Source organism: Mytilus trossulus, chromosome 1 (genome assembly GCF_036588685.1).
Source record: "Mytilus trossulus isolate FHL-02 chromosome 1, PNRI_Mtr1.1.1.hap1, whole genome shotgun sequence".
Classification (NCBI taxonomy): Eukaryota; Metazoa; Mollusca; class Bivalvia; order Mytilida; family Mytilidae; genus Mytilus; species Mytilus trossulus.
Genome location: NC_086373.1, coordinates 7,541,208 through 7,563,704, shown reverse-complemented (window position 1 = coordinate 7,563,704; position 22,497 = coordinate 7,541,208). Strand labels below are relative to the sequence as shown.

The 22,497-nt window shown below is 32.2% G+C and overlaps 3 protein-coding genes across 4 annotated transcripts in view; 2 read left to right on the top strand and 1 right to left on the bottom strand.

The window, feature by feature from the left end:
• The first annotated feature begins 302 nt into the window (after positions 1-302).
• LOC134714008 (iron-sulfur cluster assembly 1 homolog, mitochondrial-like) lies at positions 303-6,885 on the top strand. Its single transcript, XM_063575266.1, has 4 exons — positions 303-455; positions 2,267-2,320; positions 4,298-4,403; positions 6,398-6,885. The coding sequence occupies exons 1-4, from the start codon at positions 375-377 to the stop codon at positions 6,544-6,546; spliced, it is 390 nt and encodes a 129-aa protein (XP_063431336.1). The 5' UTR covers positions 303-374; the 3' UTR covers positions 6,547-6,885.
• Positions 6,886-8,435: 1,550 nt separating this feature from the next.
• Positions 8,436-16,983, bottom strand: LOC134713997 (exosome complex component RRP40-like). The gene is made up of 4 exons (XM_063575256.1): positions 16,651-16,983; positions 11,914-12,063; positions 9,665-9,819; positions 8,436-8,868 (listed from the first exon to the last, which is right to left on the bottom strand). The coding sequence occupies exons 1-4, from the start codon at positions 16,840-16,842 to the stop codon at positions 8,655-8,657; spliced, it is 711 nt and encodes a 236-aa protein (XP_063431326.1). The 5' UTR covers positions 16,843-16,983; the 3' UTR covers positions 8,436-8,654.
• Positions 16,984-17,013: 30 nt separating this feature from the next.
• LOC134713976 (histone-arginine methyltransferase CARM1-like) overlaps positions 17,014-22,497 on the top strand; it is a 28,985-nt gene continuing 23,501 nt past the window's right edge. For both annotated transcript variants that reach the window (XM_063575248.1, XM_063575241.1), the window contains exons 1-6: positions 17,014-17,204; positions 18,935-19,057; positions 19,577-19,677; positions 20,148-20,252; positions 21,591-21,701; positions 22,020-22,197. In XM_063575248.1, the coding sequence (XP_063431318.1) occupies positions 17,063-17,204; positions 18,935-19,057; positions 19,577-19,677; positions 20,148-20,252; positions 21,591-21,701; positions 22,020-22,197 (760 nt within the window). In that variant the 5' untranslated portion in view covers positions 17,014-17,062. The remainder of the gene's footprint in view (positions 17,205-18,934; positions 19,058-19,576; positions 19,678-20,147; positions 20,253-21,590; positions 21,702-22,019; positions 22,198-22,497) is intronic.

The window sequence follows — 22,497 nt, the reverse complement described above, 5'->3', positions numbered from 1 at the left end:
TTGTTGAAGCAAATCCTTTATATAACGACTGTAAAAGGAAATAAAACATATTGATAAATTCAGTCAAATTTCGATTTGGCATTAAATATAAAAGAAAAAGGACCAACCAGAAAAGCAGTATCGAAATTTTAAAATAAAAACAGGATGATACTTTCTTTTGCTCTCTCCTTCCCTCATAAAGTCCATTTTGAATGACTCTTAAATAAAGTAAAATAATTATGTTTATGACCGTTCTAGTCCTTATTTATTTTAATTTTTTTTATGGTACCTCAGTTAGATCTCAAATATACGACTGTTACCTTAAAATACGATAGACGTAAGGGACTTCAGAAATTATTGTGCCAAAGATAAACCAGCCAGCGTAAACAAAGAAAATGGCCTCTCGAGCCGTGGGTGCCACGGTCCGAGCTGTAACAAGAACGAGAATGTTGCCAACCAGAGCACCGATTGTCATGGTAAGTGGTTCAAACTGATACATTGTATTCAAATATCTGATAATCTATTAGAAAATCGTCATGTTTTAAGGTAAACATTATTGCGTATGAAGCCAATGAAGGTCATTCAGACGAAAACAGATTACGCAACACACGTTTGTCATAATGTCATTTAATGACAATAATATAAACGTTCAGAATATAATATACGGCAGGTCTAACCTGTGGAAAAGAGCCGACGACCAGCTAGTAGCTATTTGATATTAATAAAAAAAATATGTTATTATTAAAAGAATTATGCTCATTCTGCTAGCTACAAATTCGTACCTCTTATTAAAGGTCCTTTTGATGATTTTGATATAATTTTGTAGACCATATGGCAAAACAAATTTCAAAAAGACAATAGAGCTACATTTTTGCAACGATCATTCTGCATGATCAAACAACAAGAATAGAATTTTAGAATACAAGTTATAACTCAACATCCTTTCCATCTAAATCTCTAAAATATAAAAATTCAGTGAAGAGCATAATGCATGCAATGCTATGGAAATGAGACATTTTGTCCATTCAATACACCTTATTGCTATTCCACTCCAGGCTGACCTGAGAATCTGTCCAGTTTGAACTATTGATGTCATACAACAATTAGTTTTCCATTGCGGCGTCAGATATTTTGTATTATGACCTTAAAAGTTAATGGGAACCTGTGTGTCAGTGATGTCTAGTAATATATATGTTCTAGACCATATGAGTATTTGGACCGTATACTCTTACGGCCGACCATACGCGTACGGTCCAGATGATCAGACATGTTTTGGGATGATATGGGTTAATTTATCAAAATCTTTTATTTTTTAGTTATACAAATTGTTATTTATTCAAATTGAAGGATAAAGTGAATTAGCGAACAATTGACATGAAATATTTGTTTAATTGTATATATCTGAAGTCTATTTTATTACTGCTCTGGCCCAAAGTGACACTTGCTACGACAAGGAACGTCATATTTTTTTTAAATTAACATATTTTGTTAAGTTAATGCATGTTCCTTTGGCAATTGCATATGGATTTTTTTTTGGGGTCCTAAATAATCCAATATTCTAGCAATTGTCTTTTTTCTGCCATTACTGCCATACTGGACATCAAAAAGGTTCCCATAAAATTTGGACATCACAATAGAAAATATCTGACGCCACAACAGAGATAACTTATTGTTATAACTTATTAACATCAAAAGTACAAACGGCACTCATTTCAAAATCGTAATAAGGTGTATAAAAGTTGTTGTGGCATACTTTTATTTTTTTATTTAAAGAGGTTTTGAGCTTGAATTTAAGCCATGTCCCCTTAATGTTTAAATATGGAACTTGATCTAAAGGTTCATGAAAACTTTATGGCTTAATTGGCTGTGTATTACTGTTATACCTTAATATCTTTGAGTACGGAAAATCTATGCAGTTACATTTTGTACATGTAGATTAGTTTTAAGGCTGATGTTAACAGTTACACAACTGTAAATGGTGTACTATCTTGAAAATAAGTCTAACTATCAGACCTGTTAGCAATTTTGTCCCCATATTACTTGCCATGATGAAATAAAAGCATATTAAGCTGTGGTCTACTTAAAAAGAAAACACCACAATTTACCATGTTTACTAAAAAATACATCATGTTGATATGCAGACCTTGCAGTCTCATTTTGGAATATAATCAATACATGTACACTGTTTCTCTTTTTATATGTAGCTTTATATAATTCCAAATTCAAATAAATTATATTATCACATGTACAATCCATCATTATTTGTTTTCAATACTTTTCATTTCAGACTTCAGCAGCTGTACAGAAAGTTAAAGGTTTACTTGAAAATCGACCTGATATGGTAAATATCTTATGATAATGTTTACATCTCTTATAAATTGTCAGTAGGTCTCTGAATGGACACACACAAAAACACAGTTGTTTGATTAAACTCCCACACACACATAACATGTAGTTATCTGAATGAACACACACACACACATAACATGTAGTTATCTGAATGAACACACATACATAACATGTAGTTATCTGAATGAACAGACACACATAACATGTAGTTATCTGAATGCACACACACACATAACATGTAGTTATCTGAATGAACACACACACACATAACATGTAGTTATCTGAAAGAACACACACACAAAAATACTTGAAACTGGTTCTTGATAAATGATTATACATACACATAAAACAAAATTTGTTACAAATGATGCAGGACAGAAATTCCTGTAGTAACTTCAGTTATCTCCCTTAATATTTCATTTATTATAGCAAACATTCTTTTAGATAATTGTTTTTGTGACTGAATAAAGATAATTAAATGATATTAAATTATTATTTATTGCAATCATCTAGCCTAATTATTTAGCTTTTGATACTTAGGTTTTAAACATTTTGATAAATGCATTATTTTGATTTTCAATTGTCCCTTTTGAATCTTAATAGAAATTTGTCAGTTCAAATGTGTACATCAATCTACAGTGTTATTGAGTTTAAACAAGTTTTTTAATCAGTTTATGCACCATAAAAATTAGCAATATCTTTCATGATGCTTTAATAATCAGGGGCGGATCCAGGATTTCCAGTTAGGAGGGGCGCACATTTATATTTTGGCCGAGCGGAGCGAGGCGAAAAATTTTTGGAGGTGTTTTTAGGTAAAATTATGGAAATATTCTTCTAAAGTGTTGAAATGTAGATTTCTCGAACTATTGTGTGTTAAATTTAGCGAGGATTTAGAGTTTCAAGCTGAAACCGCCTGACAACAATCTACAGATAGACGGGCGGTCAGACGGACGCAAAGTGAGACGAGACAGATCACAATTGCTCACTTGATCAATATATTTTTCAAACGAAAAGTTCTACTTTTACCAGCGATTTTTAATTGTCCTTTCATACTATCTGTTTTTTCCTTTTTTGATTTTCGGAGGTCGTGCCAGGTTTAACTGTGTTCGCCACAACTAAAATCAGAATGAGACGCATTTACGCAGTTATATTTATTTTCTTGGCATCCCAAGCATACAATATACAGTAATACGTAGTCCGAGATTACTCTGACGTCCAATGGCTGTTTTACCAGACAAGCTGGGGTCCCAGCTTGTCTTGTAAAACAGCCGTTGGACGTGGGGTCCCAGCTTGTCTAGTAAAACAGCCGTTGGACGTCAGAGTAGTCCCAGCTTGTCTGGTAAAACAGCCGTTGGACGTCAGAGTAATCTCGGACTAAGTAATACGGTACAGAATTCGGCTAGATATTTAGGTTTCAAGTGAGAAATAAATATAGATAAATAAACTAACCTTTCGCTCGAAACAGTATTTCTATCTTTCATTACGGATTTTATAAAAGAATCTCACCTGCCGACTGTTTTCTTGACCGTGTCATGATGAAGTTGGGAAATTGAGTATTAAAGGGATGTTTTGGAACTTCGATTATCAAACAAATTGATTATAAAAACCGCGAATACAATGTAACATTTGTTTTTACTTTAACTGCTAAAAACCTATGATATTTGTCATCAAACGCAGCTCCGCGTTTGACACCTTCCTTTTGAAATTATTTATAGAACTTTAATGAAGCGTAGGTCAGTTGATTAGTAATCACGTTGATTCTGTCAAAATGACTGTTTTATATTCTTTGAATGTTAAAAAAGATTAAATGGTCTCTTCTGATACTTAAATATGTTGAAGTCAACCCATGCTTTGCAAATTTTAGGGGGGGCGCACGCCCGCCACGCCCCCGCCTAAATCCGCCCCTGATAATACAATGTAAATTGTAAAAGATTAGTGAAACATATTGGAAATAATGTATTTGTTTCAGATTGGATTAAAAATTGGTGTTAAAACAAGAGGATGCAATGGTTTATCATATACACTAGAATATGCAAAAGAAAAAGGAAAATTTGATGAAGAAGTTCAGCAAGATGGTAAGAACTGTTTCTCAAATCCTCCCTCAAGTTAAATAAGAGGAAGATATAACAAGAGGCTCTCAAGAGCCTGAATCGCTCACCTTAATTCTTTTGGTTAAATCTCTCATCAATGATTATTTTGGCTTTTCAATTTATTTAAATGTTTTTGGATCAACCTATTTTCTTCAAAAGCAAAAAAAAAATCATTTTCTCCTATGTTCTATTTTAGCCATAGAAGCTATGTTTCTTGACATACAAGGAAATAAAATATAAAATTTATACTAGATACTATGAAACTCATTTAGCCTAAGTTTGGCTGAAATTGATACAGCAGTTTCAAAGGAAAAGATTTTTTAAAGTAAGTCAACATGATGAACAAATTGTGAAAAAAGTCTTTAAAGGGCAATAACTCCTTAAGGGGTCAATTGACAACTTTGGTCAGATAGACTTATTTGTAGATCTTACTTTGCTGAACATTATTGCTCACTTTACAGTTTATCTCTATCTATAATAATATTCAAGATAATAACCAAAAACAGCAAAATTTCCTTAAGATTATCAATTCAGGGGCAGTAACCCAACAACAGGTTGTCTGATTCATCTGTAAATTTCAGGGCAGATAAATCTTGACCTGATAAACAATATTACCCCATGTCAGATTTGCTCTAAATGCTTTGGTTTTTGAGTTATAAGCCAAAAACTGCATTTGACCCCTATGTTCTATTTTTAGTAATGGCGACCATGTTTGTTGATAGATCAAAACTTCGGATACAATTTATAAACTAGATACCCTAAGGAACATTCAGTTAAAGTTTGGAAGTATTTGGCCCAGTAGTTTCAGAGGAGAAGATTTTTGTAAAAGATAACTAAGATTTACGAAAAATGGTTAAAAATTGACTATAAAGGGCAATAACTCCTAAAAAGGTCAACTGACCATTTCGGTCATGTTGACTTATTTGTAAATCTTACCTTTCTGAACATTATTGCTGTTTACAGTTTATCTCTATCTATAATATTATTCAAAATAATAACCAAAAACAGCAAAATTTCCTTAAAATTACCAATTCAGGGCAGCAACCCAACAACGGGTTGTCTGATTCATCTGAAAATTTCAGGGCAGATAGATCTTGACCTGATAAACAATATTTCCCCATGTCAGATTTGCTCTAAATGCTTTGGTTTTTGAGTTATAAGCCGAAAACTGCATTTGACCCCTATGTTCTATTTTTAGCAATGGCGACCATGTTTGTTGATAAATCAAAACCTCGGATACAATTTATAAACTAGATACCCTAAGGAACATTCAGTTGAAGTTTGGAAGTATTTGGCCCAGTAGTTTCAGAGGAGAAGATTCTTGAAATAATTTACGACGACGGACGCCAAGTGATGGCATAAGCTCACTTGGCCCTTCGGGCCAGGTGAGCTAAAAAAGAAGATGTGGTATGATTGCCAATGAGACAACTATCCACAAAAGTCCAAAATGACACAAACATTAACATTTATAGGTCACTGTACGGCCTTCGACAATGAGCAAAGCCCATACCTCATATAGTCAGCTATAAAAGGCCCTAATAAGACAATGTAAATCAATTCAAGCGAGAAAACTAACGGCCTTATTTATGTAAAAAAATGAACAAAAACAAATATGTAACACATAAACAAACGACAACCACTGAATTACAGGCTCCTGAGCATAGAACTGTACCAAAAAAAAAAGGAAGTGTAATCAACAAATTACCTTAAATGAGGAGCTTGCATTTTATGCAATACCTAATGTATATTTCCTCAAAATATAAGAAAAATATCAATAAAGAAAACCAATTTCAAATAGGTCTTATAGCAAATGTAAAAAATATTTCTTGGCACTATTCAGATATTGTTGCAGATATTAGAATACTTTGGTAGGATTTATCTATGATGGAAACAGTGTCTTACATTATAAATTGTTTTGTAAAATTCACTGAGTTCTATTCTTTTATATTTAGAAGTAATTTCTTATTGGTCTTTTGCAGGTGTGAAGATTTTGATAGACGCCAAAGCTCAACTATCACTGTTAGGAACAGAAATGGACTATGTAGAAAACAAATTAGCTTCAGAATTTATATTTAATAATCCAAATATAAAAGGAACATGTGGGTGTGGGGAAAGTTTTAATGTATGATTGATAGCTTAGATCTTATTTATACATTATTTAGGTCACTGTGATCACTTTGCAAAATTAATTAATATCATTTTTGTTAAAAATTACAGTTTTATTTGTTATTAATGGATAAATATATACATGATTTATTAAAACGTTTGATGTATACAATTTTTTCTGTCAAACTGATTCTGAGAACATTCACTTCTATTTAATAAACATGAACGGGTTACATTTTCCCTTAAGATTAGAATGCTTGTGAAGTCATAGGTATTTCTATAATTTATGAAGTATTGTTTTGTGTGCATTTCAAAAATGCTTAATTTTATTACTTTGTGTAAATAAAATGTTTTTATTCTTCATGGTTTTTTTTTTTCATTTCTAGCTACAACAAAGTTGTTTATATGGAAGTGGTGAATTGGGTAGATTTTTTTTAGAATGACGCAAAAATACAAATAAAACAAAATTTCAGATAAAACATAACGATAAGTTGTGTCTGTGCACATTCAAAATGCGTGGTCTTTAAACACAAGCAATTGACACAAAATCTACATTGTAGTTCGAATCAACTCTTTTTTGTAGGGTTGGCATAGTTTTATATATAGTTTTCTATGTAGTGTTTTGTTTTGTTTTTGGAAGGACATGCAAATTTTGATTGAAAAAGGTTTAAAAGAAAATTAAGGCCTTGTGAAATCTGTGAAAATCAAAATGCCAACTTGATTATGTAGCATCATATTAAGTGATGGATCTCTCCTTTCACATCTCAAAATGATGTTATCCGGTTAATACAGAGGTATGTCTCAAATGCTTTACAGTAAAATAAAAAACATTGAAACAATTTGAATGACGCAAAATCCAGCCACTTGAGTATCTGTGATGGGGTATGGCCTTATAAAAAGTTCTGTTTCACTTCAAAACAAAGAAGTTTAGAAACTAAAAGTGATGCATAATATTCATCAATAGTCTACAGCAATTACTCACAATACCAACAACCAGAAAAGTTAGCAATTGAACAATGCCTTTGCATTTGCTGCTTAACATCCAAAGGGAAATTAAATGTATATTCAGGACATGATTATGTGCTAAGGAGAATATAAACCTTGCTTTGTATTAGATAGACCCACAGGCTTAGCAAGATTTTTTAATGTGCTCTTGTTCACAAGGTAACAGGAAGACATGTCAACCTACATTAACACATATTTTTTTACTCTGAGCCAACTAGTCTGGGCTCTTACTCCTAAATGTTTGAATTGTATTTGAGAAGCAGCAAATACCAATTTCAAAGTATTTTGTTTGACCCATATACCACAACCTCTCGCAATTGAGGCAGGTATGAAACCTCCTAGACTGTACAATGCGATTGAAGCATAAGTAAGAGTATGCATGGATACCCATCCTCTTGTATATCAAAATATAAATGATTTATCATAAGCTGCTTATCCACACTGTGCTAAAAATAAGGTGTTGATGATAATCATATCATTAATTCAACACCTGTTTAATCCTTAAAATTGACATTGGATCTGAAAACAGTGTCAGAATCAGATATTTCTATTAAAGCTTTAAATGTTAGCCAGTATTCATTTATATTTATTTATTTCTTGATGTTTTATGCCATTTTCACCATTCACAACTATTGTGCAATATCGTGGTGGTCAGTTTTTATTGGTGAACTTTCCACCTTTGGTTGGTGACAATCCCAGTTGTACCTGCCATGTTTAAACTGACAACATTAGTTGATACAGTAGCTTGACTACTTAACCACTCAGACAACAATGGCTGCACTTCAACTATAGGATCATGGTTCATTAACATAGTTATTCTTAATTCCTTCTAAAATACAACCACTGATATTTATTTTCATTTTAATAGGTAACAATAGAAACACAATAACATATTGTCTGGTGTTGTTTTCGTCATCAAAAAGCTACACATAAAAAAATGTTGCTGTTTGCAAATCAGGTCAAAATTACTATCAAGGATGCTCATCCTGTCACTTATGTGGAATACATAACAATAGCAGTTAGTTCAGACATATTGCTGTACCAACTGATAACTTGACCATGGAGTTTTCAACAGGCATTCCACTCATTACCGGTATGTCAATTCCTAATATTCTCTAGCCAGTTTCAAAAGCCTGCTAAAGCATTAGTCAATTTTTTACACATAGCTTTGATTTGTTCATTTGACATGTATTCAGCAGCACTTATAGCATTACACAAGGCAATTGTGTGCGACACAGATTTTGCCTTGACCCAAACTCTACCATTCATTCCTATTGCACATTCATAATGCATGCCATTACCAAGAGTCTTGAGTAAAACACAGTCTGAACTTAAAAGTCTGAAATTAGAAAAATAATAAGTCATTACAGCAGATTTCAGTGTGTATGTAGCTAGAGGTAATATCTTTGATTAGCTTGCTTATTAGCTGAACCGTGAAGTCATTGTTCGATTAGGTAAACTACCCTCCTTTAATAGTAGACTAGCCCAACATATAACCAATCTATCCATCTGTAGGACTAAGCTACTTTAAAAGGAGGGTAGTACACCTTACCTAACAATGACTTCTCGGTTCAGCTAACAAGCAAGCTAACCAAAGATATTACCATTAGCTACATACTCACTGAAATCTGCTGTAAAACAATTTTATACAAAAAATTATAAGCTACTGTGGATTCATTATCATTTGTTAGTTATCAATTTCTTAGATTGTGTGGGTACAGGTAAATCACAAAGTTAAATGTTCCAATGAAATGACAAATTTTGATTTTTTTATAGGCTTGTATGCAGACCTTGAAGTTAAATATCCATGGACAAACAAGTTTTCCTTTATATGAAAATAGGTACCCACGAAAATAAATGAATCCACAGTTATAATATAATGTTTTTTATAGAAAAATTCAGAGTTGAAAAAGGTATCTACTGTATATGGAATTTTTAGCTGTCATGTATTTTTTTTAATTTAATCATTTAAAGAAACTGCAAATAACTTTCATGTGGTGAACTACAGATCAAACAATTTACATTTCACCCTGAATATGCATGTTAAATTTGTTGTTATAAGTATTACACAGCCACCTTTAAATTAAGTTTCATTTAGAAATTTTCATACTGATTATCTCCCCTTGAAGTCTTACTTTCTAATTAAATTCAACGATGTTTGGAACATAAATCCTCCGTCTCTACCAATAACCCCCAGTCCACCACTACGTCCATTACTGTCTATACACACTAGTTCAGGTTCCATGTCTTTATTAGCTACCATACATTTAGCATATACAATATCACCAACCTGAAACAAATTACAGTATTAAGTACATCCAGTCAAATTGTATTTATTTATACATGCAAATCCATCATTATATATCACCTTTAACATTGAAATTAACTATCTATTAGAGCTAATTTTCCAGTGCTTGTAAAATAAAACTTTGGTTGGCTTGTTTTCTTTGTTTGTATAATTGTTTGCTCAAGCTTTGTAAATAAGATTGTCATGTTCAAACAGTTTAAATAGGCATAATTAAACCTGTATGTATTATATTCAAAGTTATTATTACAATTAAAATGTACAATATACAAACAAAGCAAGCAAGCTATCCAAAGACTTGCTCTACATGCATTAGGAAATTAGCTATAACAATATTAAAAGAAGAATCATGTAATAAATAATGATTCATATGATTTCTTATTTTTTGGTTTCTTGTTTTTGGTATTGCAGTGGCCAAAGTACTTGGTTTTCCTTGAAAAACACAAATTTATTCAATGTTTTGACCTTTAATGGTACATATTTCAAAAAAATACAAAATTTATGCAGTTAGAACTTTCTCACACATATTTTCTTTGAGGAAACATTGTGAAAAGCTAAAAAAACGACACAAAAATTGTGTAAATTTCTTATAGCTAGTGACATGAAATATAAGGTTGTTTCTTGAGTTTTAACATGAGTTTTTGATTGAAATGTGTCCAAAACTTGACAAAACAAAGGTCAATCCACATAGTTTACAAAAAGATTTGTCATGGTTTTTGTCGAGCCTGCAACTTTTGTTGCAGAAAGCTCGATATAGGGATAGTGATCCTGCAGCAACGTTTATAGCTAACTTCTCAAAAGCTTTTAATTAAGAAGGTTGAAGACCTGAATGCTTCATACTTTGAATATGGATGCCTCATGTTAAGAAATTTCTGTAAGTCACATGTCCAATGTCCTTGACCTCATTTTCATGGTTTAGTGACTACTTGAAAAAAAAGTTAACAATTTTTGTAATGTTTAATTCTCTCTGACTATGGATCAGTGAACAAGGTTAAGTTTTGGTGGTCAAGTCCATATCTCAGATACTATAAGCAATAGGTCTAGTATATTCTGTGTATGGAAGGACTGTAAGGTGTACATGTCCAGCTGGTAGGTGTCATCTGACCTTGACCTCATTTTAATGGTTCAGTGGTTATAGTTCAGTTTTTGTGTTTTTGTCTAATTTTCTTACATGTATACTGTATGCAATAGGTCTACTATATTTAGTGTATGGAATGATTGAAAGGTGTATATGTCTAGCTGACAGGTGTCATCTGACCTTGACCTCATTTTCATGGTTCAATGGTCAAAGTTAAGTTTTTGAGTTTTGGTCTTTTTTTCTAATACATATTGCAATGGGTCAACTATATTTGGAGTATGGAAATATTTTATGATCAATTTGACCTCATTTTCACGGTTCATTGCTATGTGTTAAGTTTTTGTGTTTTGGTCTTTTTTTCTGATACTTATTGCAATGGGTCAACTATATTTGGTGTATGGAAATATTTTATAATCTATTTGACCTCATTTTCCCGGTTCATTGCTCAGTGTTAAGTTTTTTTGTTTTGGTCTTTTTTTCTAATACTTATTGCAATGGGTCAACTATATTTGGTGTATGGAAATATTTTATAATCTATTTGACCTCAATTTCATGGTTCATTGCTTAGTGATTAAGATTTTTTGTTTTGGTCTGTTTTCCTGAAACTATATGCAATAGGTCAGCTATATTTGTTGTATGGAAGAATTGTTAGCTGTACATGCCTGCCTGGCATGGTTCATCTGACCTGGGCCTCATTTTTTGGTTCATTGGTCAATGATGAGTTTTCTTGGTTAAGTTTATGTGACAGTTGTAATAAAGCTTTATATTTAGGACTATCAACAAAATATCAATGATTAGTAAAGAAGGCGAAACTTTCATCCTGTGCACTCTTGTTTGCCATTGTAATTATTTTTCTATGAACAGGTTTTATCCAAGTATGTTTCAGCACATTATAGATCTTGTTAGGTAATTATATATAATTTTCACATTTGGATTTAAAACTTCTTTAAATTTTGAGATGAACTTATACAATTCTCAGATATTTCTATGATCAACATTACCTTAACGTCAGGTCTGTTTCTTTTGGTTGCTCCTTCAAATGCCAAATAGGACAGAGTTGCCAAGTCACTGCTACCGATATCCAGTCTAAATACATCTCCTGCCTTAGCTGAAACTATCCCTATGATTGGATCTCCCTTAACAGCAACATACTAAAACAAAATATGGGGAAATTTATTTCACTTTAATATGTGATATTATAAGTTCAGAACAATTCTATTTCAAATGTTAAGATGGTATCAAAAATTACTTTGTATGCGTTTCTTTCCAAATGTGAAAAAAAGTATTCCCATTTTGGTTCCATATTGACAGCTATCATTTTATTTGATGGAAAAAGTTTAAAAGGCTAATTTTGTGTTTTATTTTTTATTGCAACATTCTGACTGAATTTGCATGTAATGATGATACATTGTAGGTGATGCAGGTAATTCAGGATATGCCTACTTTGTCCACACTCCTTATACATGTGATAGGGCTTGTAGGGTTTGTGCAATTCCATCAGGTATTGTTTGTTACCTTGATTTGTAACTTTTTATCAAATTAATGAGGGGAGAACATTAGTAAACTATTTTTGCCTAAAATTATTAGTTAGTAAACAAAATTTAAGTCAAGTTTCAATGAAATTAAAGCCTTATGCATAAGGCAGCATTGTTTATGAGGCCTATGTACAGCATGATAAATAGATGGCTAAGGTTTAAAATAATTCCAGAATTAGGACTGAAAGGGTTTTAACACACAAGATTTTTATATGTTTTTGCTTTCCCACCTTTCAAGCATTCTTAAGAATAAGCCTGTCCCAAGTCAGGAGCCTGTAATTCGGCGGTTGTTGATGTGTTCCATATTTGTTTTTCATTCATTTTTTGTACATAAATTAGGCCTTTAGTTTTCTTGTTTGAATTGTTTTACATCTGTAATTTAGAGCTGACTATGCAGTGTGGGCTTTGGTCATAGTTGAATATGGTGACCTATAGTTGTTAATATCTGTGTCATTTGGTATCTTGTGGGGTTGTCTCATTGGCAATCATACAACATTTTCTTTATTATATTTCAAGATGTAATAATTATTTGGACTTAATATATATATGAAAACTAAAAATAAAACCACAGGAATAAGATGTGTACTTCCAAGAATTGGTAAATAGCACCATGGAAATTAATTAAAAAGCACTGGTTTAAAAAAATATATAGCACCATGGTAGAAAACATAACAACAGGGTACGACTTCCCCTAAGGCCCTAAAGAGAACACTAATGGTGTGGAAAAATATATAGTCAAGAACCAAATATATCTGCATGATACACTAGTCATATAGCAAACTTCTCCCTGAAGGCCTGAATCCCCAATTATGATCCCATGTCAACCAGGGCAGTCTGGACATTCATAAAACAGATTAATGGAAACTTGTTCTCTAGTCAATAGACTACAGTAAACTCTGACTGAGACTTCTAGTACTATAACAGTATTACAGTGTTCTCCCCAGAAATTTTGGATAGCATCACATTTGACGTAAACAAAAATATATCAGGGTTTTTTTAATGGTCATTCGCCGCGGCGCGACAATACCTTTTTTCTCTTGTATTGTACTTGTATCTATGTTATATGGTTGCATTATATGTGTCTATATGTATATAATATGTCTATATAAAGAATAAAGTAACAAATTTGTAAGTTCTATATACTTTAATAATAGAATATATTAACAAAAACAAGCATCAAAATACACAATACTCAAGTTATAAGCACAAGATTTCAAAAGCACAAGATGTCAAAAGCACTATTGTCTATAACTAAAGGTTCAGTTTTCTTTTCTTCTTTTGTGCAAATGCTGTAACACAAGCTTGGAAATCAAAGTTCTGTATAGAAGGTCCCTCTGTGGAGATTGTCATCAGGCAGTTCAGAATGTGTTTGCTGAGTCTGTTTCTCTAGATACATATGTATAACAGAGTAGTAACCAGATGCTCCGCAGGGCGTAGCTTTATACGACCGCAGAGGTTGAACCCTGAACGGTTGGGGCAAGTATGGACACAACATTCAAGCTGGATTCCGCTCTAAATTTGGATTGTGATTAAATAGTTGACACAGCATAGGTTTCTGACACAGAATGAATGTATTCAAATGAACTTAAAATTTTTGTTTTCTCTTAGAGCAATTCACTATGCTGTTGAATATTAATCCTCTCAAAAAAATGTTTGAAGAAATTTTCTTTTTATTTATGAAATTTCAAATGAGAAAAATTGAACCCAATTTTTTAATCACATCCCCCTTTCCCTTATTCCAAAACTAATTTCAATTAAAATATTCTAATGGAGTTTGCAACAATTACTACTCATTTAAATACATCATAAAATATTAAGATGTAAAAAAACTGCTTGTTATCACTGAATGGTAAAGATTATTTAAATTTATCAGTTGGTAGTAAAAAGTGAATATACATTGTATATTGTATATAACAAAGATTTAAGTTGATTCTGGACAAAGAAAGATAACTCCAATTAAAAAAAATTCTTGCAGATATTTCTTGCTTACTATACTGGACAAAGAAAGATAACTCTTAATTAAAAAAAAATTTGCTATTTCACAATATTGTGAAATTAGATATTTCTTGCCATTGCACAATACTGTGCAATTGAAAAGACTTGCTATTGCACAATACTTAATATAATAATTTTAGATCCTGATTTGGACCAACTTGAAAACTGGGCCCATAATCAAAAATATAAGTACATGTTTAGATTCAGCATATCAAAGAGGCCCAAGAATTTAATTTTTGTTAAAATCAAACTTAGTTTAATTTTGGACCCTTTGCACTTTAATTTAGACCAATTTTAAAACTGGACAAAAAATTAAGAATCTACATACACAGTTAGATTTGGCATATCAAAGAACCCCAATTATTCAATTTTTGATGAAATCAAACAATGTTTAATTTTGGACCTCGATTTGGGCCAACTTGAAAACTGGGCCAATAATCAAAAATCTAAGTACATTTTTAGATTCAGCATATCAAAGAACCCAAAGGTTTCAATTTTTGTTAAAATCAAACTAAGTTTAATTTTGGACCCTTTGGACCTTAATGTAGACCAATTTGAAAACGGGACCAAAAATTAAGAATCTACATGCACAGTTAGATTCGGCATATTAAAGAACCCCAATTATTCAATTTTGATGAAATCAAACAAAATTTAATTTTGGACCCTTTGGGCCCCTTTTTCCTTAACTGTTGGGACCAAAACTCCCAAAATCAATACCAACCTTCCTTTAATAGTCATAAACCTTGTGTTTAAATTTCATAGATTTCTATTTACTTATACTAACGCTATGGTGCGAAAAACCAGAAAAATGCTTATTTGGGTCCCTTTTTGGCCCCTAATTCCTAAACTGTTGGGACCGAAACTCCCAAAATCAATACCAACCTTCCTTTTGTGGTCATAAACATTGTGTTTAAATTTCATTGATTTCTATTTACTTTAACTAAAGTTATTGTGCGAAAACCAAGAATAATGCTTATTTGGGCCCTTTTTTGGCCCCTAATTCCTAAACTGTTGAAACCAAAACTCCCAAAATCAATCCCAACCTTTCTTTTGTGGTCATAAACCTTGTGTCAAAATTTCATAGATTTCTATTAACTTAAACTAAAGTTATAGTGCGAAAACCAAGAAAATGCTTATTTGGGCCCTTTTTTGGCCCCTAATTCCTAAAATGTTGGGACCAAAACTCCCAAAATCAATACCAGCCTTCCTTTTATGGTCATAAACCTTGTGTTAAAATTTCATAGATTTCTATTCACTTTTACTAAAGTTAGAGTGCGAAAACTAAAAGTATTCGGACGACGACGACGACGATGACGCCAACGTGATAGCAATATACGACGAAAATTTTTTCAAAATTTGCGGTCGTATAAAAAGTATCTTCCCACTCTCTTTATATATTACTGCTAAGTTCTGACTGGTCAAAGTTTATGGGAATGTCTTAATGTTTCTGGGACTTATCTGATTGTTTTTCATGTCATCTGTAAAGTCCAGAGAGAGAGTCTGAATGACATTGAAGTTATGGAAAAATTTGTGTCTAAAAAAGAGACTTGTAACTTATTAGACATACCACAAATAACAATAGTTAAGATTTCTTTCACTGTATCTTGAACAATTTAACTAACTGGATGATAAGCAGTATTCAGGGGGTCTCATAAGGAAGGGGTCTGATCCGGGATCCCACTTACTGTTGTTTCAAGATTCCTGTATTCCGCTTAAGCTTACACAATGTATGTGTGCAATTCTCTTTTTTATGAAATTTCCTGTGTCCCGCTAGACTTCATTTCACATTTTCACTGCACAATAATTTGACTTTCACATGTCAGGCTTACAAAACGGCTATTTAATTTTTTTTCTACATAGGAAGGCGTCCCAGGAAAAAATTAAAATAGCCTTGCCAGACGTCATAATTATTTGGACTAGCTTAGACCCTAATGAGACCAACCTCAAATTAACAAATAGTGCCATTTATAACCACCCTCTCAGGTTGAACCTGAGAGGGTGGTTATAAATGGCACTATTTGTTAATTTTCCCAATGCAAGTAACCTTAAAACTAAAAATCTGAACCCTTCGTATTTTTCCAAATGTAATTTCTATTATGCTTAAAAAACTTTGACAACAATAACACTTGCTAGATCTAAATCTTGATCAGTTCCCTCTGTTTTTATTTTTTTCTCAGATAGAGTTATTTCCCTTTGATAAGCATGTACCCGTTTTAGATGAGAGTCGATCCAATAAAAGTTTGGCTCTTTGAAGCGGAGTAAGCCGCATTTCGTGACAATTATAGATTCTTCATCTTGTCTTAATCCTGGTCCAACTAAAACTTTCGATGTTTTCTCCGATTCCTTCAAATTACAAATTAATTCGCCGGGCAAATACACATGTCCAGCATGGTCCACCATTTTAAAACCTAAGGTCTATTTCCAGAAAGTTTGTTTACATTTGAAACATAACGATATTGTAGAAAATTTAAATATAAAATGAAACTTAAGCCAAATAAAACAATCATACAACCACATTTTTGTCTATTTTGTAATTTTAAAATAAGGTAAATTTTGATTTTTTTGATATGAAAGAGATTGAACTTTCCGGATATGAACTTTAAGTTTTGCCTCCGTTTGAATGAAAAAGATGGCGTCGTCTTATGACAACGTGCAAGTGTCCATCCTTTCAGACGACGAAAGATTTGTTCATTTAACAGATGAACCCGTCAAACTTGAACTAGCACGACAAACAGATTGCGTAACATTAACATTGTTTAAAGGTATAACTTTTCTAAGCTTATTATCAACGTATAAACAAGATTCTCATAATGAGTTATTTTTCATTGTTCGAAAATCCATGTCATATCGGACGCATTTACGTTAAAAAATTAAAATTAAAAATAGAGAAGCATTAATAAGTCCTTTACGTTGAAATAGTGCAGCATTACTACTTGAAACTTTTCGATTAGAAGACCTCGTCCATGGAATATAGAAGATCGTTGTTTTCTTCAGATGCAACTGATAAAAAAGGGGTTGATTATTTTATGACGTCTTAAAATAACAAACGTTCATTTTGATGTTTGATTTTGCATATTTTCCTGTCAATTTTTTAAATTTACTTGAAGACTGAAGAGAATCTATGGCTTGATTGAGGGGGAATGGTTTGTTGTCTGCAGGTGTTTTCAAATATTGTTTACCAGGAAGCTAGACAACTCGCCACACTGTAACCTTTAGCCTAAGCCAGTATCACTATCAGATAGGATCACTCAGATTACATGTTCATCCTTAGTATGTTTGCCCTGAATTTGTTCACCAACAGTCGGTGGGCCCTGCCTTTGGCAAACGCATATGAATAGGGCTCTTCACGGTTAGTTCGGCCATATTGGATAGGGGGCAGATTTTTTAGAAAGAGGTGGAAATAGTATGAAAGTATGGGAAATCCTATGTGTGTTTCCAAGCAACTGCTCTGTTTCCATGATGTTTTCCTGTATATTTCACACCATATTTACCTTCAGTGTGAAAATCTGCCCCCTATCCAATATGGCCGAACTAACCGTGAAGAGCCCTATTGACCAATAGAGTTATATTGAGGATACAATGTTAACAATTTTCCAGCATGCATATATGTAGTCCGAGATTACTTTGACGTCCAACAACTGTTTTGCCAGACAAGCAAAATATCACTTTTTGATATGGGACGAGCTCTGACGTCCCACGGCCCCAGCATGCTGGCAAAATTGCTGTTGGATGTCAGAGTAATCTCCTACTAGCGTATATGAAACAAAGAAAGAATTTAGAAGAAAAAAATAGTAATACATATACTTTGAAGCATTCAATGGCTGACATAGTTATACACCAACACAAAATTTCAACTTCAGGGGCGAACAACTTTGTGATTGGTTTCACTTGCCCTCAGTGGATTGTTCTTGCGATGTGCAAGTGGGACAGCGCTGATTTCGAACCCTGGACTGTCTTAGTTGAAATGGTGAACATATCAAATAAATCATTGACAATGGGAAACATTTCTTATGAATGCTTTTAAGGTGACTGCAGTGGCAGATCCAGGAGGAGGGTTCCAGGGGTTGGAACCCACCTTTTTTTTTTGGATGATCAATGCATTTAAATGGGGACATATAGTTGGAACCCCCTCCCCCTTTGTCCTGGGTTGGGAACCCACCCTTTTTTAAATGGCTGGATCCGCCCCTGGACTGCCTCTTGGACGTTTTTAATTGGACTAAATATATGCTTGTTTTGACAACAAATAAGTGTAGGTACATGCATATGTATATAGGTAGATAAAATTCGTTTTGAGTATAATGTATATATACATGTAGAAAATTGTTCTGCGCTTTAAGGATGTTCGCTTGTCATGATTTGGGATTTTTGTCAGATTTTCGAGGTGGAAACAAATTATATTAAGCCAGAGGAAGTTTATATCTGATGCAAACAATCTTTTGTCTGTTTTAGCTCAGATTTATTTCCCTTTATTGCATTTTATTCTATTTTACAGGAGGGAAAAAATTTCATGTAATTACGATAACATCAAGTACAGAATACTCTCGATATGGAAAGCAGGGCTTTATTTTTACAAATGAAGACAAGAGTTCATTGGTCAGATTTCCATCTATACATGGTAAGTACACGAAGTAATGTTTTTAAATGAATAAATTTCAGTGAATGAAAGTATGAGAAAGGATTATGTTTTTTAGTCTGTATCAGGTAAAGGTTTGGTTTCATTTACATGTATTTCAATATTATACCAGGAATTGTGGTCACATAAGCTTGAAACTTAGTTCACATGTTTGTGATGATGTAAACTTGAATTATATATATGTCAAATCAGTGTTTGTGGTTCACAGGAAATATAAATATGATAGTATTATTTTGGCATCTTGTTATGTGCACTTGAATATTTAGCTACTGTCATCTTATCTATAATTTATGAGGACTACTGTATCATTTTTAAAATAGACTCGTCATTATGAAATAATCTTGATGAATAATATTAAAGACAGCATAAACTTTAAGGGAAGAAGAAAACACAATTAAACCTGCTAGTAATGGGGAATTAAATATTCAATGAACACAAACATTTTAGTTATTAAGATCTATTTTATTTGTGTAGACTAATATTGTTACTCTTTTATTTCAGCCATGAAACAGTTTCAGTTTCAATTTAAACAAATGAGGAGTGTATTAAAATCTGTGTTTACAGAGAGAACAGAAGAAGCATCTGCTGTTCAATACTTTCAGGTTTGTAGTTTACTATAGTCATGATAGTATTAGGCCAAATAAAAAAGAAGGTATGTTTACTGTACCCCTACCTACCCTAAAATTATTTAACCATTTTCGATTTAGAACCGTTAAAGTTCGTTGCTCCCATAGACTCAATTAAAAAAAAAACTACCTACCTCCCCTGTTTTTTTTTCAGCATATGACAGTAAACACACATACATGTTTGGCCTGATGTCAAGATAGAGCAATATATTCAAATGACAAAAATGTCTGGATAAAGAGGTTTGATCATTTTTGATTACACTGTGTTTTAGTACTCTTTATTATATACTGTGCTGTTACTCTTTCATGTGTTAGCAGGCAGTTCTCAGTAAATGGAAAGGCTTTTGAAGTAATCAATTTCTATATTAAATATGTTCTTGTTTATAGATTATACATACATGACATATGAGCATTTTGGTCAAATAGTCAATTATTTTCCATTTCAGTTTTATGGATATTTATCACAACAACAGAACATGATGCAAGATTATATTCGAACGTCTACCTACCAGAGAGCTATATTGGCCAATTTAATAGATTTTCATGACAAGGTCGGTTTACACTATTGAGAAGAAACATTTAAAACAGTGCTTTATTACATGCTATTATTTCAACAAGTGATTCTTTAAGGAGTTTTTGATTATTATATTTTTATTCTGTTGCCTGTCTCTATTAAGTCTATCATTTTGGTTATTGATAGTTTTCATCTAGTTCATTTATTACTTTTCAATACTACAGATTTGTTTAATTTTGTGGATACCAATTTTCATGGATAGCGAAAACATTGTTTATTTAATTTTATGATTTTGCCAAAGTCTACATACAAGCCTTAAGAAATTTTCTCTTTGTTAAACATTAAAATTAGTGGTTCACCCAAGATATCAATTAAAATTAGTATCCCATGAATTATAATGATTTTACACAAATATGTGGAAAAAAATTTTAAGACTTCAAAACCTCAGAAACAGAGAGGCATCAGAAAAACCTTAAACTAAGTTATTAATATGCTAGGCTAGATGAAATTTTGTTACTTAAAGTCATAAGAAACCTCAAGTAAAAAAAAAAAATGCATATGTTTTTTATAACTAAATGGATAGTTTTCATTATAAGACTTATGTACATATACTTTTTTCTGAAGAAAATTCTTTAATGTATTCATATTTAGAAGAAGTTTACTTTATTTGAATTGCTTCCTTCCAGCAAGCAATTCCCCGACATATTTTCCGTATGCAAGGTGACCTCAGTGTGGCCCATCTCGTAAAAATCCGGTGACCACAATACGCATGGATGTCCTTAAAATAAACTATTATCTGTATTTACATGTTAAACACGTGCTCAATTTCCATGCTTTTTTGTTTATTTTTCGTCAATTGTTGACAAACAGGTGACAATCGTTAAACTTCGGCTTCAAAACACGAACTTTAATTACCTGCCATATCTTCACAACAACACTGACCGATTGAAAAAAAAATTGACGATTATATGAAATTTACACGAAAAAAATGATAAATTTGAGTACAGAAGAATAAGTTTCTCGGAGTTCGGTATTTTTGTGTTTTTACTTTTTATGATGTTTGTATGCATTGGTTCAAGAATTGGAAGAACATTATTTTTCACCGGTCACTCGTTTCTTATGACTTTAAATTTGTACATTGCAGTTGATTTTTAAAATCTATACTTTAATTTGAATATTTTATATCAAGAATTAATATTAGATCATAATATAATTTCCCAAAATTCACACACACTAAATGTTTTTTGTCTCCATGGAGAAAAATATATGGTAGATTCTTCGTTAAGCAGCTGCTAAATATTAAAAACTGTTAAAAAATCGTGTTTTCAAATTTGCAACCAAAATGCCTAAATATGAACATACTTTTCTATTATAGGTTGTGTTAGACGTTGGTGCTGGATCAGGTATTCTTTCCTTCTTTGCTGTACAGTCAGGTGCCAGGAGAGTCTACGCTGTAGAAGCCAGTAGTATGGCAGAAAAGTGTGAGGTATACAATATTTACTGAAGGATTTAAAACAGATTGTGTATGCCAAGTCTTACCTCTTTATTGAATATCTTCATTTCTATACTTCGTTAATTGCAATAAATTCTTCCACTCTTAATAAAAATATAAACCATCACGTGGTCTGTATGTAAGGATCTAAATATCTCATTCTGGTACTAATTGGATAAGAACAACAAATGTATGTGAAAAAATATGTTGATATACCTGAAAAGATTATAGGATATTTTTTTTTTATTATATTGAAATCAATGGCATTGGGCTATCAGTCAACATATATATTATGATCTCTCTTTTTTATAGGAATTGGTCAGACATAACAAACTTTCTGATAAAATAATTGTTATACCTGGTAAAGTGGAAGAAATTGAAATACCAGAAAAAGTAGACACAATCATATCTGAACCAATGGGTTATATGTTATTTAATGAACGGATGCTGGAAAGTTACTTACATGCCAAGAAATGGCTGAAACCTGGAGGTTAGTGATTTTTATCATATTTGTAAGGTGAATAGTTGGGTCATATTAAGGTGGCTCGTGGGTACAAAAATTTGAGCAAAAAATTAAACCTTTATTTTTTCATTACAAATTTTATTTATTACACTATTAGTTGTTACTTTATAATATGGTACAAAAAACAACCCCAAAAAATGATTTGGTTTGGCCCCAGATGACTTGAAAATTGAAAAAGCTCCAAATTATCTCCCTTTGGTGCAAAAATGCCATTTTTTTTAAACTCATCGGTGACCTATATTTTTTATTATTGTTTTCAAATAAGCT